Genomic DNA, 19,702 nt, shown 5'->3' with positions numbered 1-19,702 from the left:
TGGGTCATACAACTTAGTTTTAAACAACGTATAGGCCTACGTTGTCGTAACAATATATTTTCAATTTTATCAATGATGGCGATGTTGTTTGGAATCTTGCTTTAAAAACTTCGTTTCAAAAAAACGTGTTATGTTCATCCTAGTAGATTGTGACGTCACAACAAAAATTACACGACCTTTTTAAAACATTTTTTAAAACATTTTTTTGGCGAACTTATAATACGAAATGAAATTACGAATATCAAATGTTGCAAATTCTTAGACTAGATAATTTAAATAATAATACAAAAACAGTTTAAAACAGTGCGATCGAAATATAATTTTCAAAATGCAACTTTTCACTTTAAATAAAAAATGCATGATAGGCTTTTAAAGATCAAAAACACAAGGCAGATACGAAGAGTTTTTGGATATATGTGCAAAATAATGGCAACTTATTGAGATACGCAATACTGGACTAAAAAATTAACTTTATTTTTATAAAATTTAATAATACAACCTTATTTTAGGTTAGTCTAGTCAAAGTGTTATTTGAACGATACTATTAAAAATTAATTAAATATTAAAAAATGGTTCAATTAATGATAAAAATTAAAAAAAATATTAAAAGTTTTTATCTGTGGAAGTCGTTTATTTATTTAAGAGGAATCATTTCTTCAGGTTCAGGTTCATTTTGTTCCGATGTCCTGTTAGGATTATTGTTTTGTTTACAACATTTTATGTAGATGACGACTAGAATAATTACAAAAACGACGGCTGCTATTACTGACCCAACAATAATGATGGTATTGTCAGTAACATCTAAAAAAAATTTAAAAAAATAATGTGAAATTTTTTTTACTACGTAAAAGATCAGAAAAAAACTACATTAATAAATTAAGAATCAACAATTTATTCCAACTATTATTTCACTTAAATTGCATTCAAAGATTAAAAAAATAGATTAAACCTGTTTGTGGTGTTGTTGCAGTTGCAGTACCTAAAAAATAAGAAAATCAATATTTATAAAATAATTTTTAAGATGGTTCACAAAATGTAAGTGTAACGACCCTAATACAGATAAAAAATTAAAAATATAAATAAAAAAGGCAATAAATATTTTAAATGACAAATAAAGGGGTGTAACGAAAAAAAACATTGATTTGATTTATAACAACTGCAAATATTTAGTAAAGTACATAAAAAAGCAAATTAAGATTCTGTTGCCAAAAAATAAACGTAGGTTAATTAGTAACAGTAATTTTTATTTTATAATTGACTATTTCTTATTGTTTAGTAAATATTAACATTTATAATAACACAATTGCAATTTTTATCCTGATACTTTTTAAAAATAACCTATTTTTACATAAATTTCACAAAATTCTTACTGTAGCATTGTGGATTATTATTTTTCCAGATCATATTTCCATTGCTTACTTGACACTGAGAAGTTGCATAATCAGAAGATAAAATGTAACCTTAAAAGTTTATTTTTCAATAGCAAATTTATGGGAAAGTAAGCTTATATTTTTGACGTGTTTTTTTTAGGTTGTTAGTTTAAAAAAGAAAATATTCTTTAAAATAATAAAATTTTTAACTAACCTTCATAGCAAAAATATGAAATTTCGTCTCCAAACAAAAATGAATTTCCAGTAAAATTTCCATTTGTAATGTTAGGAGGAGAGCCACATGAACGTTTAACACAATTAAAGTTAACAGGTGTCCATGTATAATCTAATCGACATGTTCGATATTCTACAGAACTCTCAGTAAATTGATAACCTGACATCAAAAAACTTTATAATTTTTATCCTGTCATTGCAAAAAATTGTAAACACACATTCCAATTTTGTTTATTAGTTTCTTACCCGTTAAGCATTGAAAATCAACTTTTGTGTTAATTGCAAATCCTGTTGCATTTTGAGTTGGAATAGCGTTATTAATGCTGTTCAACTTTCTACAACCACCTATGTAATGTTACAAAACAGGAATATTATATGTAGGATATGTATTATTTGCCTTTTGTCATTTGCACCTCAATTAAGTTTAGTAAATTGAACCAAACTTAATGGTAAAAAAGCACATTGATTATATAACTATTTAAAAACATAATGCATTTAAAAAAAAATTAAAAGTACTTACGTAAACACTGAGTGGTTCGACCAGACCAACTCTTATCAGAACGACATTGTCTTTCTGCATTTCCAGCACTTATGTAATACCCTTCATTACATTTGTATCTAAGTAAACAATAACCAAATGTAGAAATTAGAATACATTTTTAAAATAACATCATAGTTCTAGTTTAAATTGTAAGTTACCTAATATATATGTAAAAATACATATAATGCTTACATTTTAATTGTTTTACTACAAAAAATTTTAAATATCTACTATCAAAAGTTTTAAACAAACATAAATTTATATAGTGGTAAAAATAAATTTCAAGTTATAACACAGCAATACAAAATATGAAACAAATATAATTTTAATTTACTAACGTAATTATGCTTTGATAGAAGAGACCATTACTAAATTGGGATGTAGAAAATGGAACATCAGGTAAATCTGGGCATTTAAGATCTACAAAAAGTAAAGAATAACATTTAGTTTTAGCAATTAAAAAAAATAAGCAATATAATAGTAATAAAAACAATATTTACTGAGGACATTTGATTTTTTATGACAAAAATTCAAATTTAAAAACATAATTATTTATAACGAAAAACCTGGGTTATAACAGGATAGACCACATAATCCATCACATAAACAATGTTTCAAAACTGCTTTGCAATTTGAATCTTGTGTGCAAGGTTTTTGGCAACTTCTGCCAGGGTCTTCAAGATTTACTGCAGTTTCATTACGATCTTTACCTAATATTAAAAAAAAAAAATTTTTTTGTTGACTTCGGCAGTTTGTAGAAGAAATTAGTACAGTTAAGTTTTTAGTTTTTTTTTGTTCAAAAAAGGGCACCACATCATGAAAGCAGTAGGAATTGAACCTAAAATCACATATAGCCAATAAACAAACCATTGATAACCCTTAAAACTAGGTTAATTAAAAATACGATTTTTTTTATCTAAAAATACGCACGAAACAAAAAGGCTTTTTAAAAAGGAAAAAATTAGATCATAGTACGGCTAGGGGGTAGGGGGGCATGCACCCCCGGAAATTTTTTTGAAATATGGCGCCTAAATCACTTTATTTTATACCCTTAAACAGTTTTAAAGGACTGTCTCTTATTTTATTTAATTTTAGAAATTTTGCTTTTTTTTAAAACAAAACCACTGAAAAAATTTAAATAAGGTGACATCATGAATATGACATCACAATCGGTTCGGATATATATATCAGTTATTTTAATACACGCATTCCGTTATACAAAATGTAGTTTTTTGTTAACTAAGAATTTAAATTTTACATCACATGTAATGACAAATCTGTAAACACCCATTTGGACCCCACGTGGCTACGCCACTGCCTGTAAGCGCTAATTGCAATCACAATTTATTTAAAAATTTAAACCTATACGTTGGTAAGGCAACAGCAGATCGATTATGATTGGAATACCGATCGAACGAGATTTATTATAGACTATGCGAAAAAACCTATTTCAATTTACCGTAGATTAAACATGGCTGGTTATTGCTTATGCCTTACTAACATTTTACTACCCAGCAGAATTCATTTAAAACTTTTAGCGCAAAAGTTCATATTATTACAGTTAAACTAAATGTGAACTTTAACTTACATTCTTGTTGTGCAGTAATTGTACTGATTAAGATTATCAAAAATAAAATAAAGCAAACGAATGATTTCATCGTTTAATTTTAAGACCACTCTTTCTGATCTGTTTAAATTAAATCAACAGGCACAAACCCCGAGCACTTCGACTTCGACTTAATGAACACGGTACAATAGTATGCATTTAAAAAAAAATTAAAAGTACTTACATGAACAAGCGGTAGTCGGACCAGACCAACTCTTATCAGAACGACATTGTCTTTCTGCATTTCCAGCACTTATGTAATACCCTTCATTACATTTGTATCTAAGTAAACAATAACCAAATGTAGAAATAAGAATACATTTTTAAAATAACATCATAGTTCTAGTTTAAATTGTAAGTTACTAAATATAATGTAAAACTACATATAATACTTACATTTTAATTGTTTTACTACAAAAAATTTTAAATATCTACTACAAAAAGTTTTAAACCAACAAAAATTTATATGGTGGTAAAAATAAATTTCAAGTTATAACACAGCAATACAAAATATGAAACAAATATAATTTTAATTTACTAACGTAATTATGCTTTGATAAGAGTGGCCATTACTAAATTGGAATGTAGAGAATAGAACTTCAGGTAAATCTGGGCATTTAAGATCTACAAAAAGTAAAGAATAACATTTAGTTTTAGCAATTAAAAAAAATAAGCAATATAATAGTAACAAAAACAATATTTACTGTGGACATTTGATTTTTTATGACAAAAATTCAAATTTAAAAACATAAACATTTATAACGAAAAACCTGGGTTATAACAGGATAGACCACATAATCCATCACATAAACAATGTTTCAAATCTTTTTCACAATCTGACTCTTGTGTGCAAGGTTTTTGGCAACTTCTGCCAGGGTCTTCAAGATTTACCGCAGTTTCATTACGATCTTTACCTAATATTAAAAATAAAAACATTTTTTGTTTTCTGCATTTTTTCATCAAGTAACGTTGGTTACCCCAACCCAGTCCTAAGTTGACTTTGGCAGTTTGTAAAAGAAATTAGTAATACCCAACAGTTAGGTTTTTAGTTGTTTTTTTTGGTTTAAAAAAGGCACTACATCATGAAAGCAGTAGGAATTGAACCCAGAATCACATGTAGCCAATAAACAAACCATTATTGGTAAGTTAATGTAAATATACAGTCATGTAAGCCAACTTTTGGAAACCCATATACACAAAAAGATAGTATTAATTATTTTCTACATTGTTGGATAGATAAATAAGTTAACCAAATAATGTTAAAAGTGAACAACACAACACTACTTAACTATATGATAATTTTTAATTAACATAATACCGGAGATAAACAACTAGTAAAACTATTTTCCTAATGACGCATTTGAAGTTTCAAGTAATATTACGCGTTATTATTAAGTTTAAAATAAACAAATACCTTTTATTACATAATATAAAGTGTAATTGTTATTAATTTGCTGACAAGGGTTAACGTGTCGTTTTTTTCCATTTTAATAAAATGCTTTAGAAAAACTATTCAGAATTTAATATTTTTGTGATAACTAACAATAAGAATAACTTAAAATTAATAAATTTGCTACAAAAGAGTAGTAAGATATTTGTGAAAAACGCAATTCATTTTCTCTATTTTAAGCCATCACTAATGACATGTAATAGTATGTCGGACAAAGTAGATAACTTTTAATTTCTATTAACTTGATAATTTTCTCTTACGTAAGCATGTATGTGGTTGATGTTCAATAGGAAAAACTTCGTTCCTTGGTGACGTAATAAAAGATAGGAAGTAAAGTTAATTTTTTAGTTTGTTAAGTGGGTAATTCCGCTACCAATAAAAAAATATAAGAAGAGGGTATTATGTTTAACCAGACGGTATGACACAATTTTTGTATGTTTTTTTTCGGACTGTATGACAAAAAAAGGATTACCCATTTATAAAAATCGATAACTTAATCGTTTGTTACTACTACAACACTTTTGAAATGGAAGATATTAATTATAAAGTTTAGCATGTTGACAAATTACCCTCTTGATAACCCTTATAACTAGGTTAATTAAAAAGACGATTTTTTAATCAAAAAATACGCACGAACTTTAATTATTAGGTAAACCTACCGGTTTAATAAATTGTAGACAACAACTACTTAAATTATTCAAAGTTTTAATTCAATATTGTAGACTTAGACTATTAATAAACGAAGGAGTTCTGGGTCATACAACTTAATTTTAAACAGCGTATAGGCCTACGTTGTCGTAACAATATATTTTCAATTTTATCAATGGTGGCGATGTTGTTAGGCATCTTACTTTAAAAACTACGTTTCAAAAAAACGTGTTATGTTCATCCTAGTAGATTGTGACGTCACAACAAAAATTACACGACCTTTTTAAAACATTTTTGAAAACCTTGAAGCGCGATAGAAAACATTTCCGTATGTTAAAGAAGCGTTTGTATTTGTACCTTGTACCGTGTTTGTACCATGACGTCATAATCTATTCTGGACTAAGGTCAATTAGCGTTAGAAAAAGTTTGCGGCTAAAACCCAACACCTTGTTTTCCTTAGGAACCATCACCAATGTCATAAAAAGGTATACTACACAACCGGACGAAGTATATAGTTTTTAAATTCCATTAACTTAATAATTATCCCTTACGTATGCATGTATGATGTTGATGTTCAATAGGACAACTATGTTTCTTGGTGATGTAATAAAATAAAAGAAATTGCGTCACTTTTATTAATTTGGTTGGTGGAAAAATGTTGTTACCAGTAAAATGACATAAGAAGAAAATATTTTGTTTAACAAGACTTTATGTTACAATTTTTTAAGTGCAGTAGCGTTATTTGGCTTATTGCAAAAAAGGTATTGACCTATTATAAAAATCACAACCTAAACTAAACTTTACAACCACAAGATCTTTGGAATAGCATAAAATTAACTATTAAGTTTAGAAAATTAATAAATTACCCCTCTAATAACCTTTAAAAATATTTTTAGTAAAAAAGGCCTGATTTTCTGTTTAAAAATTGGCACGATTAAACAAATAACTTTTTGGAAAACTTTTAAAACTGAATTCTACAATTTATTAAATTAAAAGAAAACTTAGATTGTTTAAATAGGATTTTACTAAAATAAAAATTAATTAAACAGTTTACACACAGTCGTGCAGATAATTTTTTTTTATTGCGTATACTGAAAATCTTGTGCCAATCAAACGTACAACGGTGACGTATTTTTAGGTACAACGGTGACGTATTTTTAGGTACAATGTTGACGTATTTTGTTTGACTTAGCTATATGGCGTGCGCGTTTAACGGACGACTTGTGAGCAACCACGTTCCTTTTAGTTTTCGTCATACATGTGTAGCTTATTTTATTAAGTGCAAATGTTTGTTTTAAACAGTTAATTTCGTTCTGCTGAACGGACGCCATCCAAAAAACATGGATTTAGACATAACTTAAATTCAGAGTTTATTTCCGTAAGAATTAGCCAGAACTTTATATTCTTGTAACCAACAAACAACTTACGACAGATATAATTAATTCGCTACACATGCAAGCCTTTATTGCAAATACAAACCATTCTATTAAAAAAGTCAATCCTGAGCGTTTGCAATGCAACATCAGATCGAATATAATTTAAATCCCTATCAAACGAGATCCATTATCAAATATTCGCAAAAATCTTTTTCGATTTGAATTAACAGTTACCTAACTTGCTCAATGTTATATATATTAGTCACAATTAAAAATGCTTACGTATGTACCATAAATTAAACATGGCTGGCTATTACTAACGTTTACCTAAAATGGTTCTATCTATCATCACCAAACGTATTTCTTTTTGCTCTATAACAGCGGAAGAAGTACAGCAAACAAAAATAAATAGCATAACAGTTACTATAATTTTTAACTTACATTCTTGTTGTGCAGTAATTGTGCCGATCAAGATTGGCAAACATAAAATCAATATATAATTTATTTTCATTGTTTACAAATTTCAAGTTTAGACTTACTTGCCTGTATGCTAAAAAATTATAGATGGCATTTTAAGTTTCGCGCGAATACTCACTAGTCACGCTTGAATGATAAAACCAATAAAGCGGCATTGGGGGACTTGTTAAATTTAACGATCTCGCTAATGCGTCAAATTTTAGAGAGCTATCTCGCTTGATACAACAAACTGCTCTGAAAGGACAAAATAAAAATATTTCCCTATACCTGCCAGCGTATAAACCTACGACGTTGATGTCTTGCGTCACGTGACTCGCGAACGTAGGAATTTTTCCTATTTATAATATTTTAAATACAAATTCCAATATTTCGAAAACTACTTGACCAATTTTTAAAATAATGGTATCCTCGTGCAAGTTGGAAAATTTCCAACATATGTTTAAAAAAAACTCTGCGAGTATTTTATTGCAAAAAGGTTCACAAACAACCGTTCACGAGCTTGTACCACGAATACTACATATAACACATTGCAAAACTAATAAATCACGTGATACGTCCCGCATAATAGAGATAACGGTGTAAACACATGACTTAAGGTGTAAGCACGTGATTAGGAACAGATAACACTTTGCGTAATCAAGAAAATGGCGGATTCGTTACAATTGTCTGATATATCAAGTTTTAGGCAAAACTTACTCTTCTAACAGGTAAACTTTGCTTCAGTAACACTTAGTTGACCTGTCTGTTTCTTGTAAGTGTTTGTCAGCCAATATCAATCGTTTCTAAAATTACCAACATAACCTTAATTTGTTAGAATTTTTCAAATACGGGCTACTTAATTAAAAATACTTTAAAAGTAAAAAATATCTTGTCTTATATAATATGGCTTTTCATGCTAAGTTTGTTTTCTGCAAAAAAAATCGTAATGACGTCCCTGATTTACGTAAGGTAGAATTGTTAAAAAATTCCGTTTTGTTAAGCAAGAACGCTTTAAATTAGATTACGGTTTTTCGTTGACTAAATTTAACAAAAAATAATTTTGTTTCATTATTTTCCTATTTAATTTGCAGTTTGTACTAAGTTTGTGCGGAAGGCTATACACTACTACGTCTCAAAACATATTTTAATTACTGCAAATCACATAACCAACACAAAAAGTCAAATTCAAGTTTACAAATAATAAATTCAATACTAAGAGTTCAATCGCTGTATTATACAAAATCTCTACAATACAATGATTATATGGCAGAAAAATATTATGTTGCACTGTTACCAATTGGTATGTATAAATTATACCTACCATTCTCAAGTCGTTTTAATATTATAATTTTTGTAGATACAATTAGTTTAAACCAAAAAACCTATATAGAGACTACAGTATAATTCGCTTTAGCCTAAATTTCTTAAAAGCGATACAATGTTTGAATAAACAAAATATTAAGATTTGTTTCAAAAATTAACGTAAGTTAATTAGTAACAGTAATTTTTATTTTATAATTCACTATTCCTTATTGTTCAGTAAATATTAACATTTATAATAACATAATTGCAATTTTTATCCTGATATCTTTTTAAAATAACCTATTTTACATAAATTTCACAAAATTCTTACTGTAACATTGTGGATTATTATTTTCCCAGGTCATATTTCCATTGCTTACTTGACATCGAGAAGTTGCATAATCAGAAGATAAAATGTAACCTTAAAAAGTTTTTTTTTTAAATAGCAAATTTATGGGAAAGTAAGCTTATATTTTTTACGTGTTTTTTTTAGCTTATTAATTTAAAAAAAAATATTCTTCAAAATAATAAAATTTTTAACTAACCTTAATAGCAAAAATATAAAATTTCGTCCCCTAACAAAAATGGATTTCCAGTAAAATTTCCATTTGTAATGTTAGGAGGAGAGCCACATGTACGTTTAACACAATTAAAATTAACAGGTGTCCATGTATAATCTGATCGACATGTTCGATGTTCTACTGAACTCTCAGTAAATTGATAACCTGACATCAAAAAAACTTTATAATTTTTATCTTGTCATTGCAAAAAAATTGTAAACACATATTTCACTTTTGTTTATTAGTTTCTTACCCGTTAAGCATTGAAAATCAACTTTTGTGTTAATTGCAAATCCTGTTGCATTTTGAGTTGGAATAGCGTTATTAATGCTGTTCAACTTTCTACAACCACCTATGTAATATAACAAAACAGGAATATTATATGTAGGATATGTATTATTTGCCTTTTGTCATTTACACCTCAATTAAGTTTAGTAAATTGGACCTAACTTAATGGTAAAAAAGAACATTGATTATAAAATCATTTAAAAAAAATAATGCATTTAAAAAAAATTTAAAAGTTCTTACGTAAACAAGCGGTAGTCGGACCAGACCAACTCTTATCAGAACGACATTGTCTTTCTGCATTTCCAGCACTTATGTAATACCCTTCATTACATTTGTATCTAAGTAAACAATAACCAAATGTAGAAATTAAAATACCTTTTTAAAATAACATCATAGCTCTAGTTTAAATTGTAAGTTACTAAATATATGTAAAACTACATATAATACTTAAATTTTAATTGTTTTACTACAAAAATTTTAAATATCTACTATCAAAAGTTTTAAACAAACAAAAATTTATATAGTGGTAAAAATAAATTTCAAGTTATAACACAGCAATACAAAATATGAAACAAATATACTTTTAATTTACTAACGTAATTATGCTTTGATAGAAGAAACCATTACTAAATTGGGATGTGGAAAATGGAACATCAGGCAAATCTGAGCATTTAAGATCTACAAAAAGTAAAGAATAACATTTAGTTTTAGCATTTAAAAAAAATAAGTAATATAATAATAATAAAAACAATATTAACTGATTCTGTTTCAAAAAATAAACGTAAGTTAATTAGTAACAGTTATTTTTATTTTATAATTGACTATTTCTTATTGTTTAGTAAATATTAACATTTATAATAACAAAATTGCAATTTTTATCCTGATACATTTTTAAAATAACCTATTTTACATAAATTTCACAAAATTCTTACTGTAGCATTGTGGATTATTATTTTCCCAGGTCATATTTCCATTGCTTACTTGACATTGAGAAGTTGCATAATCAGAAGATAAAATGTAACCTTAAAAGTTTTTTTTTTAAATAGCAAATTTATGGGAAAGTAAGCTTATATTTTTAACGTGTTTTTTTAGCTTAATAATTTTAGAAAAAATGTTCTTCAAAATAATAAAATTTTTAACTAACCTTCATAGCAAAAATATGAAATTTCATCCTCAAACAAAAATGAATTTCCAGTAAAATTTCCATTTTGAGTGTACACTCCATTCTGTATGTTAGGAGGAGAGCGACATGAACGTTTAACACAATTAAAATTAACAGGTGTCCATGTATAATCGGGTCGACATGTTCGAGATCCTACAGAACTGTTGGTAAATTGATAACCTGTTATTAAAAAAAGTTCACAATTTTTATCCTGTTATTGTAAAAAAATTGTAAACACACATTCCACTTTTATTTATTAGTTTCTTACCCGTTAAGCATTGAAAATCAACTTTTGCGTTAATTGCAAATCCTGTTGCATTTTGAGTTGGAATGGCATTATTAATGCTGTTCAACTTTCTACAACCACCTATGTAATGTTACAAAACAGGAATATTATATGTAGGATATGTATTATTTGCCTTTTGTCATTTACACCTCAATTAAGTTTAGTAAATTGGACCTAACTTAATGATAAAAAAGCACATTGATTATATAATCATTTAAAAAAAATAATACATTTAAAAAAAATTTAAAAATACTTACGTAAACACTGAGTGGTTCGACCAGACCAACTTTTATCAGAACGACATTGTCTTTCTGCATTTCCAGCACTTATGTAATACCCTTCATTACATTTGTATCTAATTAAACAATAACCAAATGTAGAAATTAGAATACATTTTTAAAATAACATCATAGTTCTAGTTTAAATTGTAAGTTACTAAATATATGTAAAACTACATATAATACTTACATTTTAATTGTTTTACTACAAAAAATTTTAAATATCTACTATCAAAAGTTTTAAACAAACATAAACTTATATAGTGGTAAAAATAAATTTCAAGTTATAACACAGCAATACAAAATATGAAACAAATATACTTTTAATTTACTAACGTAATTATGCTTTGATAGAAGAGACCATTACTAAATTGGGATGTGGAAAATGGAACATCAGGTAAATCTGAGCATTCGAGAATTACAAAAAGTAAAGAATAACATTTAGTTTTAGCAATTAAAAAAAATAAGTAATATAATAGTAATAAAAACAATATTTACTGTGGACATTTGATTTGTTATGACAAAAATTCAAATTTAAAAACATGATTAGGCTATTTATAACGTGATTAAGCTATCTATTTTATATAAATTTTACAAAATTCTTACTGTAGCATTCTGGAATTTTATTTTCCCATGTCATATTTCCATTGCTTACTTGACATTGAGAAGTTGCATAATCAGAAGATAAAATGTAACCTTAAAAGAGTTTTTTTAAATAGCAAATTTATGGGAAAGTAAGCTCATATTTTTGACGTGTTTTTTTTAGCTTAATAATTTTAGAAAAAATGTTCTTCAAAATAATAAAATTTTTAACTAACCTTCATAGCAAAAATATGATATTTCGTCCCCTAACAAAAATGAATTTTCAGTAAAATTTCCATTTGTAATGTTAGGAGGAGAGCCACATGAACGTTTAACACAATTAAAATTAACAGGTGTCCATGTATAATCGGGTCGACATGTTCGAGATCCTACAGAACTGTTGGTAAATTGATAACCTGTTATTAAAAAAAGTTCACAATTTTTATCCTGTTATTGTAAAAATATTGTAAACACACATTCCACTTTTGTTTATTAGTTTCTTACCCGTTAAGCATTGAAAATCAACTTTTGCGTTAATTGCAAATCCTGTTGCATTTTGAGTTTAAATAGCGTTATTAATGCTGTTCAACTTTCTACAACCACCTATGTAATATAACAAAACAGGAATATTATATGTAGGATATGTATTATTTGCCTTTTGTCATTTACACCTCAATTAAGTTTAGTAAATTGGACCAAACTTAATGGTAAAAAAGCACATTGATTATATAATCATTAAAAAAAATAATACATTTAAAAAAAATTTAAAAATACTTACGTAAACACTGAGTGGTTCGACCAGACCAACTCTTATCAGAACGACATTGTCTTTCTGCATTTCTAGCACTTATGTAATACCCTTCATTACATTTGTATCTAAGTAAACAATAACCAAATGTAGAAATTAAAATACATTTTTAAAATAACATCATAGTTCTAGTTTAAATTGTAAGTTACTAAATAAAATGTAAAACTACATATAATACTTACATTTTAATTGTTTTACTACAAAAAATTTTAAATATCTACTATCAAAAGTTTTAAACAAACATAAACTTATATAGTGGTAAAAATAAATTTCAAGTTATAACACAGCAATACAAAATATGAAACAAATATACTTTTAATTTACTAACGTAATTATGCTTTGATGGAAGAAACCATTACTAAATTGGGATGTGGAAAATGGAACATCAGGTAAATCTGAGCATTCGAGAACTACAAAAAGTAAAGAATAACATTTAGTTTTAGCAATTAAAAAAAATAAGTAATATAATAGTAATAAAAACAATATTTACTGTGGACATTTGATTTGTTATGACAAAAATTCAAATTTAAAAACATGATTAGGCTATTTATAACGTGATTAAGCTATCTATTTTATATAAATTTTACAAAATTCTTACTGTAGCATTCTGGAATTTTATTTTCCCATGTCATATTTCCATTGCTTACTTGACATTGAGAAGTTGCATAATCAGAAGATAAAATGTAACCTTAAAAGAGTTTTTTTAAATAGCAAATTTATGGGAAAGTAAGCTCATATTTTTGACGTGTTTTTTTTAGCTTAATAATTTTAGAAAAAATGTTCTTCAAAATAATAAAATTTTTAACTAACCTTCATAGCAAAAATATGATATTTCGTCCCCTAACAAAAATGAATTTTCAGTAAAATTTCCATTTGTAATGTTAGGAGGAGAGCCACATGAACGTTTAACACAATTAAAATTAACAGGTGTCCATGTATAATCGGGTCGACATGTTCGAGATCCTACAGAACTGTTGGTAAATTGATAACCTGTTATTAAAAAAAGTTCACAATTTTTATCCTGTTATTGTAAAAATATTGTAAACACACATTCCACTTTTGTTTATTAGTTTCTTACCCGTTAAGCATTGAAAATCAACTTTTGCGTTAATTGCAAATCCTGTTGCATTTTGAGTTTAAATAGCGTTATTAATGCTGTTCAACTTTCTACAACCACCTATGTAATATAACAAAACAGGAATATTATATGTAGGATATGTATTATTTGCCTTTTGTCATTTACACCTCAATTAAGTTTAGTAAATTGGACCAAACTTAATGGTAAAAAAGCACATTGATTATATAATCATTAAAAAAAATAATACATTTAAAAAAAATTTAAAAATACTTACGTAAACACTGAGTGGTTCGACCAGACCAACTCTTATCAGAACGACATTGTCTTTCTGCATTTCCAGCACTTATGTAATACCCTTCATTACATTTGTATCTAAGTAAACAATAACCAAATGTAGAAATTAAAATACATTTTTAAAATAACATCATAGTTCTAGTTTAAATTGTAAGTTACTAAATAAAATGTAAAACTACATATAATACTTACATTTTAATTGTTTTACTACAAAAAATTTTAAATATCTACTATCAAAAGTTTTAAACAAACATAAACTTATATAGTGGTAAAAATAAATTTCAAGTTATAACACAGCAATACAAAATATGAAACAAATATACTTTTAATTTACTAACGTAATTATGCTTTGATGGAAGAAACCATTACTAAATTGGGATGTGGAAAATGGAACATCAGGTAAATCTGAGCATTCGAGAACTACAAAAAGTAAAGAATAACATTTAGTTTTAGCAATTAAAAAAAATAAGTAATATAATAGTAATAAAAACAATATTTACTGTGGACATTTGATTTGTTATGACAAAAATTCAAATTTAAAAACATGATTAGGCTATTTATAACGTGATTAAGCTATCTATTTTATATAAATTTTACAAAATTCTTACTGTAGCATTCTGGAATTTTATTTTCCCATGTCATATTTCCATTGCTTACTTGACATTGAGAAGTTGCATAATCAGAAGATAAAATGTAACCTTAAAAGAGTTTTTTTAAATAGCAAATTTATGGGAAAGTAAGCTCATATTTTTGACGTGTTTTTTTTAGCTTAATAATTTTAGAAAAAATGTTCTTCAAAATAATAAAATTTTTAACTAACCTTCATAGCAAAAATATGATATTTCGTCCCCTAACAAAAATGAATTTCCAGTAAAATTTCCATTTGTAATGTTAGGAGGAGAGCCACATGAACGTTTAACACAATTAAAATTAACAGGTGTCCATGTATAATCGGGTCGACATGTTCGAGATCCTACAGAACTGTTGGTAAATTGATAACCTGTTATTAAAAAAAGTTCACAATTTTTATCCTGTTATTGTAAAAATATTGTAAACACACATTCCACTTTTGTTTATTAGTTTCTTACCCGTTAAGCATTGAAAATCAACTTTTGCGTTAATTGCAAATCCTGTTGCATTTTGAGTTTAAATAGCGTTATTAATGCTGTTCAACTTTCTACAACCACCTATGTAATATAACAAAACAGGAATATTATATGTAGGATATGTATTATTTGCCTTTTGTCATTTACACCTCAATTAAGTTTAGTAAATTGGACCAAACTTAATGGTAAAAAAGCACATTGATTATATAATCATTAAAAAAAATAATACATTTAAAAAAAATTTAAAAATACTTACGTAAACACTGAGTGGTTCGACCAGACCAACTCTTATCAGAACGACATTGTCTTTCTGCATTTCCAGCACTTATGTAATACCCTTCATTACATTTGTATCTAAGTAAACAATAACCAAATGTAGAAATTAAAATACATTTTTAAAATAACATCATAGTTCTAGTTTAAATTGTAAGTTACTAAATAAAATGTAAAACTACATATAATACTTACATTTTAATTGTTTTACTACAAAAAATTTTAAATATCTACTATCAAAAGTTTTAAACAAACATAAACTTATATAGTGGTAAAAATAAATTTCAAGTTATAACACAGCAATACAAAATATGAAACAAATATACTTTTAATTTACTAACGTAATTATGCTTTGATGGAAGAAACCATTACTAAATTGAGATGTGGAAAATGGAACATCAGGTAAATCTGAGCATTCGAGAACTACAAAAAGTAAAGAATAACATTTAGTTTTAGCAATTAAAAAAAATAGGTAATATAATAGTAATAAAAACAATATTTACTGTGGACATTTGATTTGTTATGACAAAAATTCAAATTTAAAAACATGATTAGGCTATTTATAACGTGATTAAGCTATCTATTTTATATAAATTTTACAAAATTCTTACTGTAGCATTCTGGAATTTTATTTTCCCATGTCATATTTCCATTGCTTACTTGACATTGAGAAGTTGCATAATCAGAAGATAAAATGTAACCTTAAAAGAGTTTTTTTAAATAGCAAATTTATGGGAAAGTAAGCTCATATTTTTGACGTGTTTTTTTTAGCTTAATAATTTTAGAAAAAATGTTCTTCAAAATAATAAAATTTTTAACTAACCTTCATAGCAAAAATATGAAATTTCGTCCCCTAACAAAAATGAATTTCCAGTAAAATTTCCATTTGTAATGTTAGGAGGAGAGCCACATGAACGTTTAACACAATTAAAATTAACAGGTGTCCATGTATAATCGGGTCGACATGTTCGAGATCCTACAGAACTGTTGGTAAATTGATAACCTGTTATTAAAAAAAGTTCACAATTTTTATCCTGTTATTGTAAAAAAATTGTAAACTCACATTCCACTTTTGTTTATTAGTTTCTTACCCGTTAAGCATTGAAAATCAACTTTTGCGTTAATTGCAAATCCTGTTGCATTTTGAGTTGGAATAGCGTTATTAATGCTATTCAACTTTCTACAACCACCTGTGTAATATTACAAAACAGGAATATTATATGTAGGATATGTATTATTTGCCTTTTGTCATTTACACCTCAATTAAGTTTAGTAAATTGGACCAAACTTAATGGTAAAAAAGCACATTGATTATATAATCATTAAAAAAAATAATACATTTAAAAAAAATTTAAAAATACTTACGTAAACACTGAGTGGTTCGACCAGACCAACTCTTATCAGAACGACATTGTCTTTCTGCATTTCCAGCACTTATGTAATACCCTTCATTACATTTGTATCTAAGTAAACAATAACCAAATGTAGAAATTAAAATACATTTTTAAAATAACATCATAGTTCTAGTTTAAATTGTAAGTTACTAAATAAAATGTAAAACTACATATAATACTTACATTTTAATTGTTTTACTACAAAAAATTTTAAATATCTACTATCAAAAGTTTTAAACAAACATAAACTTATATAGTGGTAAAAATAAATTTCAAGTTATAACACAGCAATACAAAATATGAAACAAATATACTTTTAATTTACTAACGTAATTATGCTTTGATGGAAGAAACCATTACTAAATTGGGATGTGGAAAATGGAACATCAGGTAAATCTGAGCATTCGAGAACTACAAAAAGTAAAGAATAACATTTAGTTTTAGCAATTAAAAAAAATAAGTAATATAATAGTAATAAAAACAATATTTACTGTGGACATTTGATTTGTTATGACAAAAATTTAAATTTAAAAACATGATTAGGCTATTTATAACGTGATTAAGCTATCTATTTTATATAAATTTTACAAAATTCTTACTGTAGCATTCTGGAATTTTATTTTCCCATGTCATATTTCCATTGCTTACTTGACATTGAGAAGTTGCATAATCAGAAGATAAAATGTAACCTTAAAAGAGTTTTTTTAAATAGCAAATTTATGGGAAAGTAAGCTCATATTTTTGACGTGTTTTTTTTAGCTTAATAATTTTAGAAAAAATGTTCTTCAAAATAATAAAATTTTTAACTAACCTTCATAGCAAAAATATGAAATTTCGTCCCCTAACAAAAATGAATTTCCAGTAAAATTTCCATTTGTAATGTTAGGAGGAGAGCCACATGAACGTTTAACACAATTAAAATTAACAGGTGTCCATGTATAATCGGGTCGACATGTTCGAGATCCTACAGAACTGTTGGTAAATTGATAACCTGTTATTAAAAAAAGTTCACAATTTTTATCCTGTTATTGTAAAAAAATTGTAAACTCACATTCCACTTTTGTTTATTAGTTTCTTACCCGTTAAGCATTGAAAATCAACTTTTGCGTTAATTGCAAATCCTGTTGCATTTTGAGTTGGAATAGCGTTATTAATGCTGTTCAACTTTCTACAACCACCTGTGTAATATTACAAGACAGGAATATTATATGTAGGATATGTATTATTTGCCTTTTGTCACTTGCACCTTAATTAAGTTTAGTCAATTGAACCAAACTTAATGGTAAAAAAGCACATTGATTATATAATCATTTGAAAAAAATAATACATTTAAAAAACATTTAAAAATACTTACGTAAACACTGATTGGTGGGACCAGACCAACTCTTATCAGAACGACATTGTCTTTCTGCATTTCCAGCACTTATGTAATACCCTTCATTACATTTGTATCTAAGTAAACAATAACCAAATGTAGAAATTAGAATACATTTTTAAAATAACATCATAGTTCCAGTTTAAATTGTAAGTTACTAAATATAATGTAAAACTACATATAATACTTACATTTTAATTGTTTTACTACAAAAATTTTAAAAAAATCAAAAGTTTTAAACAAACATAAACTTATATAGTGGTAAAAATAAATTTCAAGTTATAACACAGCAATACAAAATACGAAACAAATATAATTTTAATTTACTAACGTAATTATGCTTTGATAGAAGTGACCATTACTAAATTGGGATGTAGAAAATGGAACATCAGGCAAATCTGGGCATTTAAGATCTACAGAAAGTAAAGAATAACATTTAGTTTTAGCAACTTAAAAAATAAGTAATATAATAGTAATAAAAACAATATTTACTGTGGACATTTGATTTGTTATGACAAAAATTAAAATTTAAAAACATAAACATTTATAACGAAAAACCTGGGTTATAACAGGATAAACCACATAATCCTTCACATGAACAATTTTTTAAATCTTTTTCACAATCTGACTCTTGTGTGCAAGGTTTTTGGCAACTTCTGCCAGGGTCTTCAAGATTTACTGCAGTTTCATTACGATCTTTACCTAATATTAAAAATAAAAACATTTTTTGTTTTCTGCATTTTTTCATCAAGTAACGTTGGTGGCCCCAACCCAATCCTAAGTTGACTTTGGCAGTTTGTAGAAAAAATTAGTAATACCTCACAGTTAGGTTTTTAGTTAGTTTTTGTCTAAAAAGGCACTACATCATGAAAGCAGTGGGAATTGAACCCAGAATCACATGTAGCCAATAAACAAACCATTATTGGTAAGTTAATGTAAATATACAGTCATGTAACCCAAATTTTGGAAACCCATATACACAAAAAGGTAATATTAATCATTTTCTACATTGTGTTAGATAGGAAAATAAGTTAACCAAATAATGTTAAAAGTGAACAACACTACTTAACTATATGATAATTTTTAATTAACATAATACTGGAGATAAACAACTAGTAAAACTATTTTCCTAATGACGCATTTGAAGTTTCAAGTAATATTACGGGTTATTATTAAGTTTAAAATAAATAAATACACTTTATTACATAATATAAAGTGAAATTGTTATTAATTTG

General features: G+C 26.6%; 1 protein-coding gene across 1 annotated transcript; it reads right to left on the bottom strand.

Annotated features, from left to right (window-relative positions):
* Nucleotides 1-391: 391 nt before the first annotated feature.
* LOC145750836 (sushi, von Willebrand factor type A, EGF and pentraxin domain-containing protein 1-like) lies at nucleotides 392-19,387 on the bottom strand. The gene is made up of 45 exons (XM_082566910.1): nucleotides 19,366-19,387; nucleotides 19,026-19,169; nucleotides 18,799-18,916; nucleotides 18,447-18,544; nucleotides 18,172-18,270; nucleotides 17,904-18,083; nucleotides 17,692-17,781; nucleotides 17,422-17,503; nucleotides 17,064-17,161; nucleotides 16,790-16,888; nucleotides 16,522-16,701; nucleotides 16,310-16,399; nucleotides 16,040-16,121; nucleotides 15,682-15,779; nucleotides 15,140-15,319; nucleotides 14,928-15,017; nucleotides 14,658-14,739; nucleotides 14,300-14,397; nucleotides 13,758-13,937; nucleotides 13,546-13,635; nucleotides 13,276-13,357; nucleotides 12,918-13,015; nucleotides 12,376-12,555; nucleotides 12,164-12,253; nucleotides 11,894-11,960; nucleotides 11,537-11,634; nucleotides 11,262-11,360; nucleotides 10,976-11,173; nucleotides 10,764-10,853; nucleotides 10,428-10,509; nucleotides 10,072-10,169; nucleotides 9,797-9,895; nucleotides 9,622-9,708; nucleotides 9,315-9,404; nucleotides 4,522-4,665; nucleotides 4,294-4,375; nucleotides 3,936-4,033; nucleotides 2,712-2,855; nucleotides 2,484-2,565; nucleotides 2,125-2,222; nucleotides 1,851-1,949; nucleotides 1,585-1,764; nucleotides 1,371-1,460; nucleotides 950-979; nucleotides 392-801 (listed from the first exon to the last, which is right to left on the bottom strand). Exons 1-45 carry the CDS (start codon nucleotides 19,385-19,387, stop codon nucleotides 635-637), a joined length of 4,872 nt encoding a protein of 1,623 aa, XP_082423036.1. The 3' UTR covers nucleotides 392-634.
* Between the last annotated feature and the right edge of the window lie 315 nt (nucleotides 19,388-19,702).

The sequence above is a fragment of the Corella eumyota genome, chromosome 4, assembly GCF_963082875.1.
Source record: "Corella eumyota chromosome 4, kaCorEumy4.1, whole genome shotgun sequence".
Lineage (NCBI taxonomy): Eukaryota > Metazoa > Chordata > Ascidiacea > Phlebobranchia > Corellidae > Corella > Corella eumyota.
This window is presented reverse-complemented; position numbering and strand designations above follow the sequence as displayed.